General features: G+C 39.2%; 1 protein-coding gene across 2 annotated transcripts; it reads right to left on the bottom strand.

Annotated features, from left to right (window-relative positions):
• Nucleotides 1-7,688: 7,688 nt before the first annotated feature.
• On the bottom strand, nucleotides 7,689-24,503 carry Fundc1 (FUN14 domain containing 1). Of its 2 annotated transcripts, none has more exons than XM_038316863.1 (5): nucleotides 24,323-24,503; nucleotides 23,492-23,648; nucleotides 19,901-19,976; nucleotides 8,927-9,055; nucleotides 7,689-8,304 (listed from the first exon to the last, which is right to left on the bottom strand). In XM_038316863.1, the coding sequence occupies exons 1-5, from the start codon at nucleotides 24,348-24,350 to the stop codon at nucleotides 8,227-8,229; spliced, it is 468 nt and encodes a 155-aa protein (XP_038172791.1). In that variant the 5' UTR covers nucleotides 24,351-24,503; the 3' UTR covers nucleotides 7,689-8,226. The 2 variants fall into 2 exon arrangements, with proteins under 2 accessions (XP_038172791.1, XP_038172792.1); XM_038316864.2 differs by having other exon boundaries at nucleotides 7,689-8,204.
• Nucleotides 24,504-25,626: the final 1,123 nt, after the last annotated feature.

The raw sequence follows: 25,626 nt of genomic DNA, 5'->3' as shown, positions 1-25,626 counted from the left end.
TGTCTATGTTTAGCCACACAGCTTAGTACCTTTTCTCAGTACAACATGCTCATCTTTCTTTCTCTGTGTTTGGCTGTGTGACTGACTCTCTGGCTTTGCTCATCCCAGAATTCTCCTAGCCTAGTTGTGATGTGGGATTCCCCTCTGTATGCTGTGAATATGTTTGATTACCATTGGTTAATAAAGAAACTTCTATGGGCCTATGGCAGGGCAGAGTAGAGCAAGGCAGGAATCCCAAGCAGAGATAGAGAAAAGAAGGCATAGTCAGGGAAGATGCCATGTAGCTGCTAAAGGAGACAGATGTTAGAACATTACTTGGTAAGCCACAGCCTTGTGGTGATAAACAGAATAACAGAAATTGGCTAATTTAAGATGTAAGAATTAGTTAATAAAAACCTAAGCTGTTGGGGCAGCTGACCAATCCCTTGTCTGAGGGGCGTGGCAGCTCCAGGGGCAAAAGATACCTTTAAAAGAACCGGGTTTGGGACAGCCAGGCCCTGCTTCTTCCGCTTGGTTCTCTGCATTGCTGGAACATCGGCTTTGTAAGTGTATCCCCCTTTCTACTTTTATTAAAACTGATTTATTCTAAAAAGGCAATTCTGATTATTTCCAATCTCCTCCGACCGCTGCATCACTAAGCTAAAAGGCCAACTGTTTTAATTAATATAGTTTCGATGTAATTACTTGGGTCTGGGCAGCTGGGAAACAAATGAGCAGTCTCTGCCTACAAAATGCCAAGCCAACATGGGCCAGCTACATCCACATAAAACCTGAGAGAAGAATTCTAGACACAGAAAAACAAGAGTTAAGCACAGATTCTTGGTAGCAACATATTTTTTTGGATGGGCTCTGTTTGCTTACAGTGAGCAGGGGCATCACGGCTCCATTAAGAGAGGTCTTATTGACTCAGCCTTGGCAGCAAAGGCTGCACAGCTTCTTTAGGGAAAGGCTTCCTGGTTCATGTTAGTTGCATAAACAGCTCTGGCTCTTTCAGGAGGCCAACTACTTAAATGGGGTCTGTTAGCAGCATGTTATAAATTGCTTAATGGTGACATAGACCCACTACGACCCTGGAGCTGGGATGGTGTGCATGGCTCTCAGGGGCAGTGAACATGCCTCTGCCATGTTGGACTAGACAGAGCAAGCAGGCAGGGCCACAGAGTTAGTTCTAGCCACATCCACTTAACATTTTTTTAAAAAGCGCTCTTAGACAGAAAATAATTACAGATATACACACAATAAAGACAAATTCAGATGGAAAAGACCTCTAAATGGGTCACAGTATTGGATAAATGTACATAGGCTTGGGAGAGAGAGGAAAAAGACTATAGATAGTTATAATAAAAAGTACAGACAGTCATAGATTAAAGTAATAAAGATAATTAAATGTAAAACTATAAAAAGCCTGCATGCCACAAAATTGGAAAATGTAAAAGAAATGGACATTTTTTTAGATAAGTACCATATACCAAAGTTAAATCAGGACCAGGTGAACAATCTAAATAGTCCTGTTAGTCGTAAAGAATTAGAAACTGTTATCAAAAATCTCTCTACCAAAAAAAGCCCAGGACCAGATGGTTTCGATGCAGAATTCTACCAGAACTTATAAGAAGACCTAATACCTATACTCCTGAAGGCATTTCATAATATAGAAACACAAGAGTCATTACCAAATTCCTTTCATGAAACTACAGTTACCCTGATACCTAAACCACACAAAGACGCAACCAAGAAAGAGAATTACAGGCCAATCTCACTCTTGAACATTGACGCAAAAATTCTCAATAAAATACTGGCAAACAGAATCCAAGAACACATTAGAAAAATTATCCATTACAATCAAGTAGGCTTCATCCCAGAGATGCAGGGCTGATTCTACATCCACAAATCGATCAATGTAATCCATCATATAAATAAACTGAAGGAAAAAAACCATATGGTCATCTCATTAGATGCTGAAAAATCATTTGACAAAATTCAACACCCCTTTATGATAAAGTTCTTGGAGAGATTAGGGATACAAGGGTCATTCCTAAATATAATAAAGGCTATTTACAGCAAGCCGACAGCTAACATCAAATTAAACAGAGAGAAACTCAAGGCCATCCCACTAAATTCAGGAACACGACAAGGCTGTCCACTCTCTCCTTATCTCTTCAATATAGTGCTTGAAGTTCTAGCAATAGCAATAAGACAACATAAGGGGATCAAGGGGATTCAATTTGGAAAGGAAGAAGTTAAACTTTCCTTATTTGCAGATGATATGATAGTGTATATAAGCGACCCCAAAAACTCCACCAAAGAACTCCTACAGCTGATAAACTCCTTCAGTAACGTGGCAGAATACAAGATCAACTCCAAAAAAATCAGTTGCCCTCCTATACACAAAGGATAAGGAAGCAGAGAAAGAAATCAGAGAAGTATCACCTTTCATGATAGCCACAAATAGCATAAAATATCTTGGGGTAACTCTAACCAAGGAAGTGAAGGATTTATTTGACAAGAACTTTAAGTCTTTGAAGAAAGAAATTGAAGAGGATACAAGAAAATGGAAGGATCTCCCTTGCTCTTGGATTGGGAGGATCAACATAGTAAAAATGGCAATTCTACCAAAAGCAATCTATAGATTCAATGCAATCCCCATCAAGGTCCCAACAAAATTCCTCACAGATATTGAGAGGACAATAATCAACTTTATATGGAAAAACAAGAAACCCAGGATAGCCAAAACAATCTTATACAATAAAGGAACTTCTGGAGGCATTACCATCCCTGACTTCAAACTCTATTACAGAGCTACAGTATTGAAAACAGCTTGGTATTGGCATAAAAACAGAGAAGTCGACCAATGGAATCGAATAGAAGACCCGGATCTTAAACCACAAACCTATGAACACCTGATTTTTGATAAAAGAGCCAAAAGTACACAATGGAAGAGAGAGGGCATCTTCAACAAATGGTGCTGGCATAACTGGATGTCAACCTGTAGAAGAATGAAAGTAGATCCATATCTATCACCATGCACAAAACTAAAGTCCAATTGGATTAAAGACCTCAATATTAATCGGAACACACTGAACCTGATAGAGGAGAAAGTGGGAAGTACTCTACAACATATGGGCACAGGAGACCGTTTCCTACGTATAAGCCCAGCAGCACAGACATTAAGGGCAACATTGAATAAATGGGACCTCCTGAAGCTGAGCAGCTTCTGTAAAGCAAAGGACACTGTCACTAAGACACAAAGGCAGCCTACTGACTGGGAAAAGATCTTCACCAACCCCGCAACAGACAAAGGTCTGATCTCTAAAATATATAAGGAACTCAAGAGACTAGACTTCAAAATGCTAATTAACCCATTTAAAAAATGGGGCTCTGAACTGAACAGAGAATTCTCAACAGAAGAAGTTCAAATGGCCAAAAGACACTTAAGGTCATGCTCAACCTCCTTAGCTATCAGGGAAATGCAAATCAAAACAACTTTGAGATACCATCTTACACCTGTCAGATTGACTAAAATCAAAAACACCAATGATAGCCTTTGCTGGAGAGGTTATAGGGTAAGGGGTACACTCATCCACTGCTGGTGGAAATCCAAACTTGTGCAACCACTTTGGAAAGCAGTGTGGCAGTTTCTCAGGAAATTCAGGATCAACCTACCCCAGGACCCAGCAACTCCACTCTTGGGAATATATTGAAGAGATGCCCAATCATACTACAAAAGCATTTGTTCAACTATGTTCATAGCAGCATTATTTATAATAGCCAGAACCTGGAAACAACCTAGATGCCCTTCAATGGAAGAATGGATGAAGAAACTGTGGAATATATACATATTAGAATACTACTCAGAGATAAAAAACAATGACATCTTGAATTTTGCATGCAAATGGATGGAAATAGAAAACACTATTCTAAGTGAGGTAACCCAGACCCAAAAAGATGAACATGGGATGTACTTACTCATAATCGGTTTCTAGCCATAATTAAAGGACATCGAGCCTATAATTTGTGATCCTTGAAAATATAAGAAGGTGAACCCAAAGAAAAACATATAGTTATCCTCCTGGATACTGGAAGTAGACAAGATTTCCGGACAAAAATTGGGAACTTGGGGGTGGGGTGGGATGGGGGCAAGGGGAGATGGGGAGAGAAAAGCGTGAAGGGGAGGATGGGGGGAGCTTGGGGGAATGGGATGCTTGGGATATAGGAAGGGTGGATATGGGAGCAGGGAAGCATATATCTTAATTAAAGGAGCCATTTTAGGGTTGTCAAGAGACTTGACTCTAGACGGGTTCCCAGGTATCCAGGGAGATGCCCCCAGCTAGTTCCTTAGGCAGCTGAGGAGAGGGAGCCGGAAAAGGTCAGATCCTATAGCCATACTCATGAATTTCTTGCATATCACCATAGAACCTTCACCTGGCGATGGATGGAGATAGAGACAGAGCCCCACACTGGTGCACCGGACTGAGCTCCCAAGGTCCTGATGAGGAGCAGAAGGAGGGAGAACATGAGAAAGAAAGTCAGGAGTGTGAGGGGTGCGTTCACCCACTGAGAAGGTGATCACCAAGTCCAGTTGGAATGGGACTGATGGAACATGCGACCAAACCGGACTCTCTGAATGTGGTTGATGGTGGAGGCTGACTGAGAAGCTAAAGACAATGGCGATGGGCTTGGACTCTATGGCATGGACGGGCTCTGTATGAGCCTTGTTACTTTGTTTGTTCACCTTCATGGACCTGGGGGGAGTTGGGAGGATCTTGGACTTAACATAGTGTAGGGAACCCTGATGGCTCTTTGGCCTGGAGTGGGAGGGAGTAGGGGTATGGGTGGAGAAGAGGGGAGGGAAGGGGGAGGAGGAGGGGAGGAGATGGAAATTTTTAATAAAAAATGAGGAAAAAAACTTATAAAAAAGTAATATAGTAAGAAAAATAAGCCACGCAAAGATGTAATATACAAAGAGAGTCTGGATTATGCATATTTTGTGTTTCTTTAAATTTTTTGACTGTGAATGAGCTAAGTACAGAAACATTTCATATATATATCTGTTCTTGTTTAAGGTATTCTATTTGTGCAGCTCATTTAAAAATGTAATTTATAATTAAAATACAGGTAAATAGTCATCTGTAATAGTCAAGCTTATAGTCCTATTAGTTAGGTTTTCTAGATGTACAGAGATATATCTCAGATGGAAAGGAATTCTTCAAATCTTTCAAAGACTAACAGAATATGACATTTAAAATATTTTAAAAACTTAGGACTTTTACTGACAGTGAAACATGTCTGCTTCTGGCAGTACCAATTACTTCAGAGAGGTTGATGAGCATTGAAGAAATTCATTATGGGATTTACCTTCAATGTGACAAAGTTAACCATTTGGACAAGAAACTGCTCTTGCTTGGACTGCTTGATGGTATGCTGTATGAATTGGACATGCAGGACCCACAGAAAAATGACTGCTGAAGTTGCCTAAAGAAAGTGAGACAGTCCTTCAGGGTTCCTGCTTCAGGAAAGAGTCTGCTGGACATTTTTCAGGACACAGAAAAATGTGACTGATAAACTGTCAATATAGGTGGAACTGTCTTTGAAAGTTCCTGCTTCATGGAAAAGTCTGCCAGATACTATGGGCTTTTAGGCTGAAAATGGATGCCCCAATGTTACCAAAGAACTTTGGGTGACTGTCCAGGCTGCAAGATATTTCTTTCAATTCTAGAGTTTTTAAAGTAGCACACAATGCACTTCCTGTTTACTTAGGTAATATTATATCCTTCTGGAGTCTTTGATGGAGTTGAAGAAAGATAGTTATAATTATAAAAGATAGATTAGATATAATACTTTGGACTCACAAAGATAAGATAACTTTCCTTAATTTGTCAAATGTAAATGGACTAAATATTTTAACTATAGTCCTTGCTTGATAACTTTTTTGTTGTATGTAATCTCAATAGTTAAAGTTAAAATCTTCCTTTTTAATTAGTCAGAAAAGGGAAGATGATATAGGGTTCCCCTGTGAATATGTTTTATTACCATTGGTTAATAAAGAAGCTGCTTTGGGCCTATGGCAGCATAGAATAGAGCAAGGCAGAAATTCCAAGCAGAGATAGAGGAGAAAAGAAGGTGGAGTCAGGGAGATGCCATGTAGCTACTGAAGGAGACAGATGCCCTGGAACCTTACAAATAAACCGTATATCTCATGCCAATACATAGATTAGTAGAAAGGGGTTAGTTTAAGATGTAAGAGTTAGTTAATAAGAAACCTAAGCTATTGGCTGTGCAGTGTTGCAATTAATATAGTTTCTGTGTAATTATTTTGGGTCTGGGCATCTGGGATATGAACAAGCAGCCTCTGTCTTCATGACTGCCCCACCTATACTTCTTGTCTGGCTACTGACCAACCAGCCTTCTATTAAAATAATATGAGTGATAAATCTTTACAGTGTACAAGGGCATTATCCTACACCAAAGATCTCTCTATTATATATCTCGGGCTATCCCAGAACTCAATATGTAGACCCAGTTGGTCTTGAACTCACAGAAATCTACCTGCCTCTGTCTCCTAAGTACTGAGATTAACAGTGAGTACCACCACAAACAGCCACTGTTGTTTCTTGAGACAGGAGCTTACTATGTAGCCCAGGCTGGCCTCTAGCCACTGTGATCCTCCTACATCAGCTTCCTGTATGCTAGAATTATTGCAGTGTACCACCATTTCTAACTTTGTTTTCATAGTATATTTGGACTCTTAAAGGAATTTCTCTCCACTCATCCTATGCAAACAGCTCCCATATTGCTATACAATTCTTCATACTAAATTATGTTAATGCCTCTAATTAAAAGCTTTAGAGCAGACACATTGTGTTTCCCTACTCTTCTAGCATATCACCCAAAGAACAGACACTATAAACATCTTCAAAATGAAAACTGAGACTGGAGTTCTCTGAAGCAGACTGCCTTGCTGCATAGGAGCACCCAGATATGGTGCTCAGAAGCAGGACCATGGTTCTCATGGTTCTACCAACATGATCTGAACACAATCAAGATCTTGTGGGGAGATAGTCTAAATAGCTGCAATGTTTCCATTCTAAAGACCCCAACCTATACTGTTCTGCTGTTTTCCCTAATGCCAACCAAAAACTCTAAGAGCAAGACTAACAATACTGAAAGTTCTTCTAGGACAAGGGAGGGTCTGAGCAAGTGTGATCCTGGCCCTGAGAACAAGTAAACTGGCCTAGTGTTCAAGCAACATAAGGCTACCTATGTGTGAGAGCCACACAATCAAGGAAACAACTATATGTAAGCTATAATTTTATAACTACACAGAAAATCACAGTTCTTTAGACAAAAAAAGTCTTGTTACACTATTACGCATTTAAAAGTAATCTGTACATTTTGGTGAAGAGGCCAAAATTATAATTAAGTTATTTAGAAATAAAAAATTTGATGTATTTGAAGTTCATAAAATGTATCAATGACCCAACTAATAACATCCTCCTAAGTTAGTTCTATCTAGGCTATCAGGGATAAATAAATCAAACAAAACTGAAAAACTAGAACATATAAGGAAACATTTAAAAAACTGTAGATATGAGAGAAGGAAAGTGTTTTTTAGGCATGTAGTATTTCTTTACAAAAGCCTTTAATGTAAAACATACTACATAAGCAAAGTAAGAAACATGAGGAAAAAAAGATTGATATATCAGAAGAGTTTAATATCTTAATAATTCTATTGTTTCTACAGCCTTCCACAAAGGGGTAATACAATTCTTCGATTTATTGCAAACACATTTTTTAAAAGTCAGCCATAATATTGAAGCTGTAAGACATTTTTTTAAATATTATTGGCACTATACAGTAAAGCACAAAGAACTTTTAAAATAAGACAGGGTAATATTTTATCAGACAGTACACATAATAGCTTTTTTTCTGTCTCCATATATCCAATGACAATATTCATAGACTAGTTTCTAAACAAATGTAAATTAAAAAAATTGGCAAAAGCCACGATTTGTTTAAGAATACTATTATTACATACCACACAGGTTGTCTTACAGCAGCTACTAGCTTGTCAAGCTTCAAGTGGCAAAAGCTAAGCTGTTGCATTTGCAATTGTCTAGCTGGTTGTTCCTTTCTCTGGAGATTCTGGGGGCATGTGCCATTGAGAGATCGCCCTGCTGCCACCAATTCTCTTCTCACTGTTGGATCCACTAAGATAGAAATTTCGAGTCCTTAAGATGCAAGGCCTAGCAAAAAGCCTCCCACAAAGCCACTGGATATCACAATGTTCTGCTTGATAAATTCTGTTGCCTAAAAATCAAAATGTCAATAAAAATACTCTTAATTATGCTATAAAATAGATGAACCTTGAAATATTACACTGAATGAAATCAGACAGACAACAAAAGAACAAATGCATAATTCTACTTATGACCATTCTACCTGTGACTCTCGAAAGAGAATGGAGGACTAAGGGGAGGGCAAACTTGGGAAAATAGTATTTAATAAAATCAATTTTTAAATTTTGCAAATGGTTAGAGGGAATGACTGTACAGAAGCATGAATGTACATAATGCCTCTGAACTATATACTTAAGCACGGTAAACTTTATCATATATTTAACAACAATAAAAATGTACACTTTTAAAAAGTACCCTTAATTATTGAATTCAAGATAAATAACATTCTCAATTATTTTCTTTTGTTGTTCTTGCTTGATTTTCTTTCTTAAAATGGAGTTTTATTCTGTAGCTCAGGCTGACAGGCTGGTTTATAATTCATGGCAATCCTCCTTACTCAGTCTCCCAAGTGCTGGGATTATAAGTATGATCCACCATACCTATCTAAAACATCATTAAAACAATGCAATCCTCAGTCATAATTTGTACTGAAACTTATTACCAAAAAAAAGCAAAATTGCTCATTGTCTTACTTCTTCAATTATATTGTTGATTTCGGGTGCTGCTTTATTTGCTCGTTTCTTAATCTGTCTTTTTGCTTTGTTAACATCTTTTTCAACTCTCTTCCAGTCAATCTGCACATAGCCACTGTGACTGGCAACCTGTAAACATGCAATAAAAATGACTGTCAAATCCCAGAAGTAGAAGGTCAATTAGATTTACAGGAATTCACAGAGCTTCTACGTAAGAAACTGTTACTGAGTTACCAATTCACTCATTCAAGAGGCACTGAACAAAGACGACCTAAGACTCCACTCTTCTTAGGAGTACTCCTAAAAGTATATATAGTATGTGCTGGGAAAGATTCAAAAAGCTGTATTATAACTATAATAACTGCTTTTATCCTACCTTTTAGAATAGAAATCAGCTAAAAGTATAGATTACCTGAAGTATGACTTAAAAAGTACCCTTTAATTAAATAGATGTGAAATAGTAGGCAATCAGTTGACATGCCATTAAAGAAATCTAAAACAGACTGATAAAGGATCTTCACTAGCTCTGAATCTACTTAAGATAATGTGGGGAAAGGGGAACTTCCATTCACTCTTGGTGGGACTGCAAGTCGATGTCGCCCTTCTGGAAGTCACTATGGAGAATTCTCAAAAAAGCTAAAAATAACTACCAAATGCCCCAGCTATAACATCCCTTGGCATATGCCCATAGTACTTGACATCCTACTCCACAGACACTTGCTCAGCTATCTATGTTCATTGCTCCTCTATTCACAACAGCTGGCAAATAGAAACAAGCTACAAGTCCTACAACTGACAAATGGATAATGAAATGTGATACAAATATACTATCGATATTATTCCACTATTTTAAAAAATGAAAATAGGGCTGGAGAGATGATCAGTGGTTAAGAGCCCTGACTGCTCTTCCAGAGGACCCAGATTCAACTCCCAGCACCCACATGGCCACTCACAACTGTCTGTAACTCCAGTTCCAGGAGATTCAATGCTCTCATACAGACATGCCTAGAGGACCCAGATTCAACTCCCAGCACCCACATGGCAGCTCACAACTGTCTCTAACTCCAGTTCTAGGGGATTCAATGCTCTCATACAGACATGCCTAGAGGCATAGCACCAATGTACATAAAATAAAAATAAACTCCTGCATTCAAGAAGGCCTTTTAAACAAAAAAGAAAAGAAAAATTGAAATAATCTGCAGGTAAAAGGATGGAACTAGAAAATATTTTATTGAATGAGGTAACCAGACCCAGAAAGACAAGCACTGCATGTTCTCTTTCATTTGGGGTTCCTAGGTCCAAATCTTCAGATGTGAGTATATAACCTGGGGTAACCACAGAAATCAGAAAAAAGGGGGACTTCAGGCATGAGATATGCTAGAAATTAGAATAGTAAAATACAAATGATATGAAAGGGAAAATAGAGCATGATGCTTAACTGGCAAGGGGGGAGGTAGTATGGAATAGTCTTTTTGTACACTGTAAAGATGTTTCTTTACCAAGGTACCTTCTGATTGGTTTAATAAAAGAGCTGAAAGATCAATAGCTAGGCACAAAGAGATTAGGCTGGAGGCCCAAACTAAGAGGGTGCTAGGAAGAAGGGTGGAGTCATGGGAGTCTGAGGAGTCAGGGGAGACAGCATGGGATGCAGAGCAAGCAGAATGGGGGAGGTATACAGTGAGGTAAACGAACCCCAGATTACCTCACACAGGACACAGATGAATAAAAATGGGTTAATTTAAATTATAACACCTAGCTAAAAACAAGTCTAAGCTGTCAGTTGACTATTTGTAATTAAGTCTCTGTGGTTATTTAGGTGCTGGCTGCCGATATACAGAAAACTTCTGCCCACAGGGAGGGAGGTCAGTACAGAACAAGGGGCATGAGGATAGGGAAAAATAGCACTATAGATGTTTGAAAAAGCCATAAGGAATCATATTACTTTTTATTTACTGAAAATTACATATAATGCACATTAGTTTTTATATATACATATAGTGTACCTATATATACATATATAAACACATATATGTACCCCCACAGACACAAAGTTATGCCACTTGGGCTGACAGCACTACCCTAGGAGCCACTGACTGTTAAACAAAAAAATTTCAGTACTAGACATGAAAAATGTTATCTCGAGTTGGTCAGGGGAGTCCAAGAGACTCCCCAAATAATATATGCTATTGCTATTGCCTTTGGCTGTCCCCCAGAGACTGAAAGTATGTATTGATGAACACAACATGCACTTTAGACAAAGGACTTGGAGGATCCAAATTATGTCTAATCTGAAGTCTCCTCCCTGAGGATTCTAACTCACACAGTAACAGAAACGTAATATACAAAATGCCAAGGGAGGAAAACAATATTCCTACCTGTCCATTATGCCTACGAACCATAACAATGACCGGACTGAGAAGATATTCCTAAAGGTAAAAAACACTGACACTCATATCTTGGTAGTAACCAACAACTATCTATTTGGACTTAAGGCTTCCACAATGAGGGAAAGTACACCTGGTACTTACTGGAAGCCTAGCCAACCATCCAGAACTAGTGAGATCATGGATCTTAGAGGGGTACCTACTACTGCTACTTTCCTTAATAAGCACAATCCTTAACTTTGCATTCTAAATACTTACCTTGATAGCCAGATAAGTGCAGCTTTTAACCCTCACCAAAGCACTTTTGCTTTGCACTAGATGGATATTACAAAATACCATCCAGACTTGACAGATAAATCTATAACAAAACTCTTGCACCTAAGGCTCTGGGAACATCTCAAATAAAAGGGAAGAGTTTTAAGAGTCAGAAGACCAGGAAGTTTGCTGTGAGATCTTGTCTCCTAGAAAGAGCAGAGAAATCTCACCAATATGGCTGCTTAAAGGGGACCTAAACAATGACAACACCAACAGACGTGTGGAGCCCCACCCCTAGACAAAGAATTACAGGCAACTGCTGAAATGTGAAGAATTTGTCAACCCCAGGGAAGAGCCTCTAATTGGTTATCCAGTTTCAAATTGCCATCCCTGAAACTACATACAGCACTAAATGACAAGGCAGGTTGTACTTCTATATGAATGCATTTGCAACAATAACGAAGAAAGGGAGGCCATGAATTTTGAGAGAGTGGTATATATAGAGAGTTGGTGGTAGGAAAGGGAAGGGGAGTAATAATGTAATTATATTTTAATTTAAAAACTTTATAGTAATTGTTTTCCATAATAAATTTCATATTATAAGTCCTTTTTATAAAACTATAGCTAAATGCTTATTCATCTTAAGAACCCTAATATGAAGTTACTGGGCCACTGAAAAATTGGAAGAACAACAGCAAGATGTAACCAGTATAATTAAAATATAAATATAAATAAGCACATAAATAAATAACTGAACTAGATATACTATTAAAAATCACTATCAATCTCATGAATTCTTTGTAGGTTTTTAACTATATATAGAATATTTGAAATAACAAAAATATCTGATTTCATTAGAGTCTGACTGGAATCTTAGGATTTATTTTCTCTATGATTAACTCCACATAGGAATTTTTTTTTTTTTTTTTTTTTTTTTTTGTTTTTTCGAGACAGGGTTTCTCTGTAGCTTTGGAGCCTATCCTGGAGCTAGCTCTTGTAGACCAGGCTGGTCTCGAACTCACAGAGATCCGCCTGCCTCTGCCTCCCGAGTGCTGGGATTAAAGGCGTGCGCCACCGCCGCCCGGCTTCCACATAGGAATTTATCTGCAGTTCTTCTTATACTCACTTACTGGCTATCACATCAGACTCCAGCCTCAGAAAGAGAGGTGATCAAATTGAATGGCATATGAAAACTTTTCTGTTAAAACCTGATACAGCGATTTGGATCATAGGCACAGCAGTGACAATGAACTTCAGAGAAAGTTTTTTTCTATATGAAAGTTAAAGATATGCCTGAGTAATTAAACTTGTTGATTACTTTGAAACTTCTGTAGTATTTAACCTTAGGTTGAATTTCAACATTTTTTCTTACTGAAATAATAAAAATTTCATCCATGTACATGGCTTTGGTTGTTGGTTAGAATGGCCAAAACACTATGCATGTTACCACACACTGGCAACCCATAATTCAACTGTCATTTTCAAGATTTACCAATATAAGTTACAAATTTTTAAAAGATTAATAAGTATCATAAATTACATTGTTGATAAAATAACAACAACAACAAAAACCTTAAATTCAGTCCCAGAAGTGACTGTTGATCTACTCCGAGCCCACAAGTAAAAATTAGAGGCCATCTAATCAGACAGATAAAATAAATTCTCACAAATACAATTCTATGTATAAATTTAAAAAAAAAAATGTAGCTGCTACTAAAGTCAGTAAATCCAGTTAATTTGAGAAAAAGATTTTATAGACACTCCATTTTGAAGTAAAGTATCATATAGTTACAGTGGTTAAGAAATCTTGAGATACATAAGACATAATGTCTAAGTTCCCCTCCTCCAATACCTCCAAGCAATTCAAGCCTTTCTCTGTACTCTCCACACCACAGGTACCCATCCAGCTCGGCCTCAACCAGATGATTAAATTTGTTTGCCACTGTCTATCTCTTCCAGTGAACTGTGAATCTCTGTGTTTCTGGTCACAAATAATGTCATGCATAAAGAAGAATGAGAAACACTGAATGAATGATGATAAAGACAATGAATAAATACTAAATCTCCAAAGTTGTATTAACCAACCTGATTCAAAGAATACTCTAACAAAGTAACTGGGCCAGATTAACCCAAAGGGTCCTATCATGTTTATCAGTGGGAGGATGGTTTCCATCTGGCTTGGATATAACTCACTACCACTGAAGCAATTTCCTTGAGAAGTTCATGACTATCTGCCCTTCTAGAGAGACCTGGTCAAACTGAAGGGGAACAGTCTGAACTGAGCAGTATGCTGCAGTGCAATATCAAGGATAAATCATTTGCTCCCAGTGAGATTCAAGTACATCTAACCCAATAGGCAAGTGCATCCTCAGAATTGACCATCCAGGACCCACTTTAGTCTTGTTTACTTTTATCTATGCAATTATAAAGAAATTCATACCAGCAGACTGGAGAAGAGGTGGTGCAATGATGACCACTTTTTGAACTATATTTGACTTTTCTACAACATTTCAATATTTAATTAAATTAGGTAAAAAGGCTTTGTTAAAATAAAAATTTCCCAGTTAAAAATAAGGAGCTGATGGTACATCTCAGTGGTAGAGTGCTTGTCTGACATGTAGGAAGGACATCCTGGGTTAGATCCCCAGAACCACAATAATAAAACAATAATGAAATGTTAAAAATAGCATCAAGCTTTCAGATAACAATTCACTGCTGCTTGAAGTTGTAAGGAGGTAGATGGGGCTTCCTACTTGTGAGTCTCATGATTAGTAAGTGATCGAGCACAAACATAGAGATCCACATTCAGTGAGAAATCCTGCCTCAGAAAAGAAGAAAAGAAGGGGCACATCAACCTCAGGCCGCACAGACATGGGCAAGTGAACCTACACACATGAATACACCATATACACATACATACACACAATAAAAATATGAGTTAATAAAGGAATAAATGAATACCATGAACACTGATGGTCAGAGAGGATAATGCACAATTGAAAGAGCTTCCCATGGCTAAATCTATAAAAATTTGATCAAGAAAATGGTACTTAAATTTTAACCCAAAATATAAAATAAAAAGGTAAGTTCATACTGGTATAATTTAATAAAAATTAATAAATATAGAAGAGACAAGTCTTCAAAATTTTTTTTCTCTTTCTGAGACAAGGTTTCACCATGTTGCCTAGGCAAGGCTTCGACTCCTGGGATCAAATAATCCTTCTGCCTCATCTTCCCTAATAGTTGGAACTATGCAGGCTATACAACTATCCCTGACTAGAAACTTTAAAAAATAACTTATGTAGACACTTGCCCTCAGTAAGGTCACTCCTATTCCTCCAGTGTGGGCTGCCCTAGTGATTTCCTTCTGAAGAATACAGACTGGAAAGAAAGGAAATTGGTATGTACTTCCATAAAAAGATAGTGGAAATGCAATAAATGTATACTTAGTAGAAGCACTTGACAATCAAAAGGCTTCAACATGTTTGCTTTGTGTTAGAGGAGTGTAAAAAATGAAAACAAATGGTTAATTAAAAATCTGGGATGTAGCTCAGTGAAACAGGGCTTGCCTGGCACGCATGAGGCCCTGGCTTCAATCTCCACTACTGCAAATAGATAACTATCACTGCAGTGTTATCTGGAACACTGAAAAACTAGACTGATAAACAGCTTGTTCAGATGCTAAGAACTTCATGCATGACAGATTATTTGAACCAACACCTAGAGCTTATAAAATCAGTTACTTCAAGCTAGCACCTGGCAATTAAAACAATTTTCAGCCCCTGCCACTTTTAAGAGCCTTTTATTTTCAATTCAAATCAGAGACTGGGTGATAGGATCAAATTTCATATAAACACAGTCTACTTCCTCGATCTCTTTAAGTAACTATAAATAGCTCAGAGGAATTAAAAATATAAGCACAGGCTAGGGCTACATGTAGCTTAGTGGTAGAATGCCTGCCTACTATGCATGAGAACCGAGTTCAATCCTCAGTACCAATAAATTAATAAATAGAAATAAGCAGAAATGAAAAACTCAGCTAGGAGATGAAGGTGACGATATCTCCCAGAAAATAAACCAAAAAAAGACAGAACTAAAAACATCAGGAAGATAGGCTATAAAAATTAGACAGCCAGTCCAGAAGATCCATATCACAGGAAATACAGGGGCAGGGCAGCAATAAGAAAAAACACAGAACAGGAACTTGTTTGCTAATATTAATAAGATTTCTGAACTGAAAGGGACCACAGTGGGTAAAAACAGGCCCACAGCAAGAACTAGCAATGTCACAAATCATAACACTGGGGACACACACACAATAAAATCTTGTAAGCACTTACTAGGACATGGGAGAAGGAAGGTATGCATACAAATGGTCAGGTATTAGAACTGTTTTAAAAAGACTTTCAACAGCAGTACTGAATTTGGAAGACAATGTAGCAATATCTACACCAAGCTTAACTATTACTCAAATGTGAGATTCAATGAAATTTTCAGACATGCAAAATCTCAAAAATTATACTACCCATGCTTATTTTCTCCACAAGTTACTTGATGTGTGGTTTGAATAGGTATGGCCTCCATAGACTCTTGGGTATGGATGCTTGGCCCATAGGGAGTGGGACTATTAGGAGGTGTGGCCTGGCTGGAGGAGGTGTGGCCTCGTTGGAGGTGTGGGGGATTTGAGGTCTCAAATGATCAAGCTATGCTCAGTAACACAGTTCACTTCCTGTTGCCTGTGGATCAAGACATAGAAGTCTCAGCTCCTTTTCGAGCACCATGCTTCTCACCATGATTATAACAGAGTAAACCTCTAAAACTGTCAGCCACCGCCTCAATTAAATGTTTTCCTTTATAAAAGTTGCTGTGGCCGGGCGGTGGTGGCGCACGCCTTTAATCCCAGCACTCGGGAGGCAGAGGCAGGCAGATCTCTGAGAGTTCGAGACCAGCGTGGTCTACAAGAGCTAGTTCCAGGACAGTCTCCAAAGCTACAGAGAAACCCTGTCTCGAAAAACCAAAAAAAAAAAAAAAAAAAAAAAAAGTTGCTGTGGTCATGGTGTCCCTTCACAGCAATACTTGAAGACATAATAATGGAAAGGTGTGTCCCTTGAAAATAGGAAACAAAACAACATGAGGCACAGGAAACAACCCAAGACAGAGCACAGGAAAACATTCAGAATGGTACTGAAAGGAAAAACCGGCGAAAACAGGCATATGCTAGGCCTAGAAAACAAGCAGGAAAAATGAGCCTGGGACAGCCCTCTCCAGAAGACTAACCTGGCTGGCTAATGCATATTCCCAGGAGAGAGTTAGATAACAAGAATAAATCAAAAGAAGAAAAAAAAGAAAAGAACAACCTTCTTACTGTAAATAAGGGCCCAAACCTTCCTAAACTGTATTTTTGTGCTTTTTCTATTTTATAAAGACAATTTATTTATTTTTTCATTCTGGTTTATTTGCTTCTTTATTTGCCTGTTTGTTTTCTAAAGAGAAAAAGGGTTGGAGTTGTCTGGATGAGGAGGTATGGAGTATCAATAAAAAACATGAATTCAAGTAGCTCACTTAACCCAGTTACTTAATCATACACAATTATGAGACAATACTCAAGATGGGGCCAGAGGGCATGGGGGAAGGTCAGTAAGCATTCAAGTGTGTAATATAGGTGAGGTGGGGCTAGAATGGGACAACTCAAAAACTAACAGCAAATATTCCATAATGTGAAAACAAGTGAACACCTGCTACTAATAGATCAAAAAACTGGTCAATCAACTCTGGAAAGAAGGCTCTGTGAAAAGTTAAAATCGTTGCTTCAAAGGAGGGGAGAGAGAATCAGGGTAAAAGGAGGCAGAGAATTAATCTGCATCAGACTGCTTTCACCCCCAGATACAATTAGCCTTGAAAAGGCAGTAGGAGGAACCTGAAAGAGAAGCTAGAGAAAGAAATGGCTTTTAAGCTAATTGCCTCACATTCTTAGGCCTGACTCCATATTTCATAACCTTTGCTTATCATTAAAGATAAGTATTAGTTTAGGTTATGACTTAAAGCTTTTCTACTAACAATATTAAATGCTTTTCAGTAGGTATTTCTCATATTGCCTTCTTAAAATGGACATCAGAGCAGGTCTGAGTACAGTATTATTTCCAACTAATGAATCGTAACCAATTACAGAGTTCTCCACTCCCCCTGCTTAAGTTAAAGTAGACAATGATGTATGAGTATTTCAGCTTTTTTAAAGTTATATGTGATTGTATATAGGGAACAGATACTTGTATAGCACTTGTTGCAGATTAATTCTCTGCCTCCTTTTACCCTGATTCTTTTTTACCTATGCCCTTCAGCCTTCAAGATTTCAAAAATCCCAGGGTTGGAAAAGCAGGAAGTAGCAATGATAAAATGTGGGCTTGAACAGTGACTACCAAATGTATTTAAATAGACTAAAAGGCACAGAATAGATTAAAACAAACACACAAATCAATTCTGTTAACAGTTTTAGTATATTCTGTTTCAGTCTAGTTCCCTTTGCATTGAAAAAAATGACAACTCGGTTTCCAAAATACCAATAGACTTAAATATGCCCTTGATTCTATACAAATGCAAGTCAAAATCAGCTTAAATAAGATTATCTTCCATGTAAACACTAATGTACACCCAAAAGACCAAATTAGAAATTAATCACATCCTTTTACCTACACAATAAATATTGCTCTTAATATCATTATTAATAGAAAATATATTCTTAAAACAGTTGGCTAGTATACTACTTAAATTAGTGCATAATTCACATAAGTTCTATCTCTTTGCACTGAAGGAGACTACTCCATTGGTTATTACAGGGTCAATGGCTTAGGTAATAGAGTCAGACTTTGGTTGCTACAAACAGCAATCATTTCTTAAATCTGATATAACCGCCAGTTCTCTCCATCTTTAAAACTGTTGCTAACACTCATTCCAAAAGATTTTCAATTATGAGATTTACTATAGTTGATCTTCTTCAGGAAACGCTATTTTGAGGAAAACACATACCAATCAGACATGAATGGTAGATAATATCCTCAAAAACATTCTCTAATATCAAAGCACTTTTAACCCCTAAAAGAGGATGAGCAAAATTAAAATTTTAATTCACCTGTCTCAGAAATAGGATTATGGATCGGATTATGGGTATTTTTAAACTTTATTTTCTACTTTCTGCATCTTCCTTTCTTTCTTCTTTCTTTTCTCTTCTTTTCCCTCTGAAGTATTAGTATATAACTAACTAAGTAGGCCAAGGCTGGCCTGATCTCTAGATCCTTCTGTCTTAGCCTCTCAGCCTCTTGAGTGCTGCAATTTCAGGGCTATACTGTTAGGAATCAGTCCCCCTCCACTCCCAGCCTGCCTTCAGGAACTCAGGGCCAGCAGTCCCTTCATCACCAGCCACCAAATGCAACACATGCATCCTTAAAATGTTCCAGCCATCACAGACAGCTCTCTCATTCTCTGTATGGCTCTATCCTTCCTCTCTCTCTCTCTCTCTCTCTCTCCCTCTCTCCCCCTCCCTTTCCCTCTCCCCTCCCCCCCCCTCCCTCCTTTTCTCCCTCCCTCCTTCTCTCCCTCCCTCCCTCCTTCCCCCCCCTCTCTCTCTTCCAAGGGAGACTTTCACTCCACCCCAAAAAATCTCTTGCTGAGATCTGTTATATGGTGTGATCTCTGTGGCATTCCATTCCTTGGCCCCAATCCATCCACCAAGGTACCAAGGTACTCTTCCACAGAAACCCTACTATATAGCATCACACCTGGCTCTAGTTCTTCAGTGTTTTAAAAAGTGTTAGAAAAATGTTAATAGTTGCTCAGCTTTTGACAGAACTAGGCATTAGTTTATGAAAAACACAATGAATGCACAGTGGGATCTATAAACCAAATGCGGTTGTACACATTCATAATCCCAGTTTAATGGTAAAATTCAAAGGTACAACTACTAAACTACAGCTCCAGATATTTGGTTTGGTTTGGTCTGGTTTGAAGATGAAGTCTTGCTTTGGACTTGTAGTCCTCCTGCCTCATTCTTTTGAGTAGCTGGATTATGGATGTGTGCAACCACACCTGGTTCAAAGCTATCTTCTTAATAGTTGATATCTCATCATGCTGTGCATATATTCAAGGATCTAGAAATATTTAGTTTGTTTTCTTTTATGACAGATGCAAGCTTTTAAAACTCATTATAGTTTTGCCATAAACTAATGCCTAAAAGATAAATTCTACCTTCTATTGAAATGAACAGAAATTAAAGGAGTTAACATTCTCTGTTCCCATGGGCTACCTGTATAAGCAGAAGCAAGTACAGAGAGGTCTAACATACCTGTAGGAGAAGAAAGCCACCACCTACGGCAGTTGCTGCAAGTTTTCCAACCTTCTGGAATAAAAATCCTGCACACCTTTAATGACAGAAATAACAAAAGACAAGAACAATCAGCGATACAATAAATTTCTACATTTTATTGCTTTCCTAATAAAAGCTTAATGTGTTCCCATCTCTTTTGATAATGTCCTTTGCCTGCTCAGAAACTTTTAGTGTTTTCCTGCAGTCATATAGGGTAGTTAAAAATGCACACTCTAAAATGTCTGAGATTTGCTGCGAAATGAGTAAAGGAGAGAAGAGGGAGACTTAAAAGGAAAATAAAAATAGCAGCTACTGAAACCAATTGTGAGTACTTGGGTTCTTTATACTCCTTCCACATTTGTTTGTATAAGATCAAATTCCCACAGTAAGTCATTTCCTTGTTTGGCTTCATGCGGTCAAGGTGTTCCATCCATCTGGCCAACATGCACTCTACCTAAACCAGCTCCAACCCAGTTAGTTTCAAATGCATCATCATCTTTATTTGAGCTATTAATCTTTCCAATTCTACAGATTCCTGCCTAGCTCTGCCTATGAAAAGCTTTCCTGTCTTTTGTGTCATTTTATGCCCTTACATTGCCCACATTTCTCATACTATTGATTTTCTGGATTAAGCTTGTTTTGTCTCATCTAACTGTGGAGTGTCACCCTATACCTCTGGAGTGAACTCACATTCCCCTTAATATTCCAGATTTAAATTGCACAAACGAATTCCAGATTTCTAACCCTAGCCTTGTACACTGAATTTGTGTGTCCCACAAATTACTGTCCTTCATGAGACTTTACTAGGAAGTAAGGTTACTGTTGACGTAATTAGGTAAGATGAAGTCATACTGTAACACAGTAGATCCTTACTTCAATTTGAGTCATGGCACAGAGACACAAACACAGTCAAAACAACTGCTACTAAGGTTCCAATTTCTGTGACAGTACCATTCTCCATTGCCACTTCACATTCATTCCAGATTTCTTTAGCTTTTTACCTCAACGTTTTCTAAACCCCATCTCTAAAACTGTTTTTTTCTTTCTACTCTTTTGTTAATTTTTTGCTCTCTCTCTCTCTCTCTCTCTCTCTCTCTCTCTCTCTCTCTCTCTCTCTCTCTCTCTCTCTCTGTGTGTGTGTGTGTGTGTGTGTGTGTGTGTGTGTGTGTGAGCATTCATAGGCAGAGATGTCCAAGTAAAATGTGCACGAGTTGATTCTCTCTACCATGTGAATCCTATGGTCCTATGGAGAGAATTCAGGTCACCAAGCTTGGCATCAAGCCTACTTGCTGAGCCATCTTGCCAGCCCTTCTTTCCACTCTTAAGAGCATCATTACCTTGGTAATTTAATGTTGGAATTCAATAACCATGCTTCTAGACCATGTTCAAACAATACCAGAATCAGTCTTAAAGGCCTCCAGGTTTCCTAGCAACCACCCATTCTCACACTAGCTTATGACAGGACAGGCACCAAAGCTACAGAGAAACCTTGTCTCAAAAAAAACCCACCTACAGCTACCTACCTACAGCTAAATATAATCTCCTCAGGTTATCCTTCATGTCTCAAATAGGTGTGAAGTGTTAAGTTAGGTTCATGCCTATTAACTGCTCCTCTTTTACACGACAAACACACCAATGTTTTATTCTAAGAGTATTTTAAAACTTTACTACATTGAATCTACACTACAGTCCAAGTCATTACAGCAAATCACCTATGTAACTGCCGATGTCCATCAGAGGTAGAGTGCTTACCTGCTATATGCAAGGCCCTGAATTTACCCCAGACTAGATAAGAAACAAGCCACCTATATATCAGTGTCCTATTACACAGTTCGGGCCATAGGATGGCTCAGTAGGTAAAAGCACTTGCCACCAAGCCTGAAGACCCAAGTTTGATCCTCAAAACCCACATGGTAGAGAGATTTGATTCCTATAAGCTGTCCTCTGACCACCACACATGTACCGGGACATATCTGTGCCCCACATATAAACAGATCAATGTCAAAACAAAACCAAAACCAAAACCCAGACTCTTACATAGCTCCTGGATTGAGTTCTTGGTAGATACTAATAAGTCAATGTATGTGTTATCATTATCAAGAATGTCTTCCTCATACAGGAGTCGATACCAAAGGCTCAGAAAAAGAAGCAGGAAGTCTCCACAATATCCCAAGGTGGATGTTCCACAAGCTGTGTACCACTGCTAACAAGCATCAGTCACTAAGAAGACTATAACTTCTGCTCTGCCTTTAGGTTTTTCAAGCAATCCCAGCTTTTTTTTTTTTTTTTTTTGGTTTTTCAAGTCAGGGTTTCTCTGTAGCTTTAAAGCTTGTCCTGGAACTAGCTCTTATAGACCAGGCTGGCCTTGAACTCACAGAGATCCACCTGCCTCTGCGTCCTGAGTACTTGGATTAAAGGTGGCACCACCACTGTCTGGCTAGGCCTTCTTATCAGGCTTGGTCTACAAGAAGAAAATGTGCAGTAGTCTTATAATTTTATTTCTCAATTATTTTTAAAGTATCTTTTAACATCGGGCTTTTAGCCATGACTCCATCTAACCAATCACCTCTGGCACCAAATTATGGATTGATTTAAGGGAGACAGAGGTGTTATCATCCTACAGTGAATTATCGGAGTGACCAAGGCCCTCTGCAGAAATTTCTGTTATAACTGCAGGCTCTTTCAATAAAACAGTATTTATATTGTGCCTGTGTGCCATGGAATCTTCACAAGAGTTGGTTTTTGGTTGTTTTAAATTATAAAAGGCCTTTTACAAGAAGGCATAGGGAACTATCATTATTCCAAGTTACAAGTAAAACACACATGAAGAAATATCATTTATCCATGCCATGTGGAAGTATGTATTTTAACTAACACAAGCTAAGTTTACCTTAGAATGTAAAGGAAGCGGTGTCACTTCAAAAGAGAGTCATCAACATTTTTCAAAATGTTGAACTGGTCTGCCCCTTACTACCTGTTTAATCTTTTATTCCAAAAATAACAGAATTAAAGTACGTGAAAGGTGTGTTATCATGTGATCTGAATTGTTGCCCAGGTAATGGTCATTAACCACTCCTTATTGTACTGCACATTATTGCAGAATAAGTAACCAGTCCATAACTCTAACACAGAAGCAATGTTGTCGGATCTTCACAGCACTACCAGAATTTGAACTAGCACACAAAATAAAATCCGCTGCATCATCATGAATAATTTTTGCTGAGCATTAATGTTTCTATGTACAGAGCTGCTAATCCTAGAGGCCAGTTCTGCAATGGGAGTTCTCATAGGTTTTTCCAGTTGTTAGCACTGAACAGCAAGTAACAATTTACTTAAAATTGACTTGCTAGATTTGGAAATTTGATAATGAATCAAAGGAAGGGTAACAGGGAAGAGAGGAACTGTGGTGGGCCTGGGACAGAGGGAAATCACCAAACTCCAGCAAGGAGTGTCTGAAGGTTGATCTACCTAGTTACATCAGGGGAAAGCCCCAAAGGTCTGCCTGATGGGCCCATTTACAAAAGGACAATAGCTAGGTTCCCACAGAAATTGAATGAAAAAGGTTCTCACCAGCCAGTCACACCGCCCACTACAATCTGGGTAGCTACTGAGTATTTTTCTACCATAGGTCCCGAGCTGTGGCCAAATACTCGATTCCACCAGTGGTGTCTTCTTGCATACTCAGTTAAATCCAACACTTCGTAAGACTCGTCATCGCTTTCATAGTCTTTAAAAAACACAAAATGAAAAATATCGAATCAATCTATACTCAGAAACCTCTCACACTGTTTTTTAATAAAACCTGGGACAACTCACTGTCATGTCTGGCCTACACCTAAAAATGGCCACATGGAAACGAATGAACAAGATTAACTCAATCCCTGAGACTAGGACCTCAGGAGTAAAGAGCATAGCAATACCATCATCCCCAGTTCTTTACAAAGACACAGGGACGCGCAGGCAGGGGCCAGTGAGTTACAAATCAGTGAGTGGTTACCGGCCCAGTGAGAATAAGGTCAGAGCAGGGTCCATTTCCGTCCGTGGGAAAATAGGGGAGAGGGCATGTTCCTCCCCTGAAAGAACAGGTCAGGAATCCAGCCACGGAAATGACAGGACTTAAACGCAACCAACCAATCAACCCTCCAAACCCCCTACAGTAGTAAAATGGGAGAAGGGCTAGAGGTGGGGGCAGGGCAGGATCCGGCCTTGGTAGGTGTAGGGGAGCCTGGTGAGTTCCGCAAAGAGGGGAAGGAGACATCTGGTTCGGAGGGGGGTGGCTCAAAGAGGCTGTGTGGCCACCAAGCCCCAGAAACACTGGAGGGGAAGAGAGAAGCACCGTAGGAGCCAGGTCGAGAGCTGTGGGCCGCGTCCCAGTGACTACTTCGGGCCCTGGCTGCTCACCTTGGGGAGGGGGGTTCCGGGACGCCATGATACCGCCGGCGGCCAGTTCGGGGTGGTCCCCACCCGCCCTCCTCTCCCAAACACTTTAAAGGACGCTCTAGACCGAGGTGGAAGTCTATGGTCTCTCTTTTTCCTCAGCCTCCTCCTCCTCCAGACAGTCTTGTCACCGCCCACTCTTCTCAGCACAAGCCCTTCAGCACTTTGTGCGCAGCCGCACTCGGAGTTGGGGCGGATTAGTTGGGTCCCCGCCCTACGAGAGCTTCTGGGAAATGTAGTCCAATGCTCTTCTCCTGGTCTTTCCCCACCCCCAACACCGCTAGAGTTTTCACGAGAAATTTTCCTTATTCTCTTTTTAAAACTGAAGGAATAGATGGAGGAACGGCTCTGGGTAATAGAACAGGACAACCATTTTTGTGTCAGCAGACTGTCCTTAACCAGCATTTAGTCAGAATTCGCCTCTGAAGCTGTCTTTCTGATTAGATTGCCTCCTTAGGTCCTATCTTTAGCCTCCGGTGGTTGCAAGAATCTTGTTGACTTTAACAGAAATTTCATCCCTGCTCCTCGCTTGGTAGCTAATAACCCAGATCTTTCTTTAGTAACTCTTTTAAATTAGCTTAGCAATAAACACCCCTGCATTGATTGTTGTGCCCAGATTATGACCCCCAGAGACAGACCACCAGAGAGGCCCAGACTACAATAAGCAAGGTTTAATCAGAATAATACAAACATGCTTGGAACTCATCTCCATCCCCATTACAGCGAGATAGAGAGAGGACCCAACTAATCCGCCCCTAACCCTGCGTCTTGCAGCTGTGCACAAAGTGCTGAAGGGACTGTGGGCGGTGACAAGACTGTCTGGAGGAGGAGGCTGAGGAAAAAGAAAGAGGAGTTGAAATGTGGAGTAAGCTTTTAAAGGCATAACTACAAAGAGAATCTTTGAAGCTGCTTTCGCACAGGTACAAGGACTTTTGCTCCCTCCCATTCTGTTAAGTCAGCTTTCTCCTTGTTCTTAGAGCAAGGCCACTGTTCTTGAGTTAGGCCATCTTTATCAGCTTGTACCAGGTGGTTGGTTGGGCTGAGCTAAGTGACCTTGTGCTTGGAATGTCCTGGGAGAGAGGGGAAGGCCACTATCTTCCTGGGAACACATTCTGCTAGGAAATTTCTTGTCGCCCCTTTGAGAATAAGGGGTGAGGGTTCCACACTGATGCCTCCTCTTGGTAGGATTCCACACCTTGACACACTCACTCAGATTATGCGCTATAAATGTCTAGCATTTTTCTGTATTCCAAATTGAAATGGGCCCA

Source organism: Arvicola amphibius, chromosome X (genome assembly GCF_903992535.2).
Source record: "Arvicola amphibius chromosome X, mArvAmp1.2, whole genome shotgun sequence".
Classification (NCBI taxonomy): Eukaryota; Metazoa; Chordata; class Mammalia; order Rodentia; family Cricetidae; genus Arvicola; species Arvicola amphibius.
The sequence above is the reverse complement of the archived record's forward strand: the minus strand, read 5'-3'. Positions and strand labels throughout refer to the sequence as shown.

Excerpts from the sequence above, each read along its gene's own strand:
- Fundc1 (XM_038316863.1), bottom strand. The coding sequence starts at position 24,350 with ATGGCGTCCCGGAACCCCCCTCCCCAAG. Across the intron at positions 19,977-23,491 it reads GTGGGCGGTGTGACTGGCTG|GTGTGCAGGATTTTTATTCC; the intron begins GTGAGAACCTTT and ends CTGTCATTAAAG. Across the intron at positions 8,305-8,926 it reads TCAACAATATAATTGAAGAA|GCAACAGAATTTATCAAGCA; the intron begins GTAAGACAATGA and ends TTTGATTTTTAG.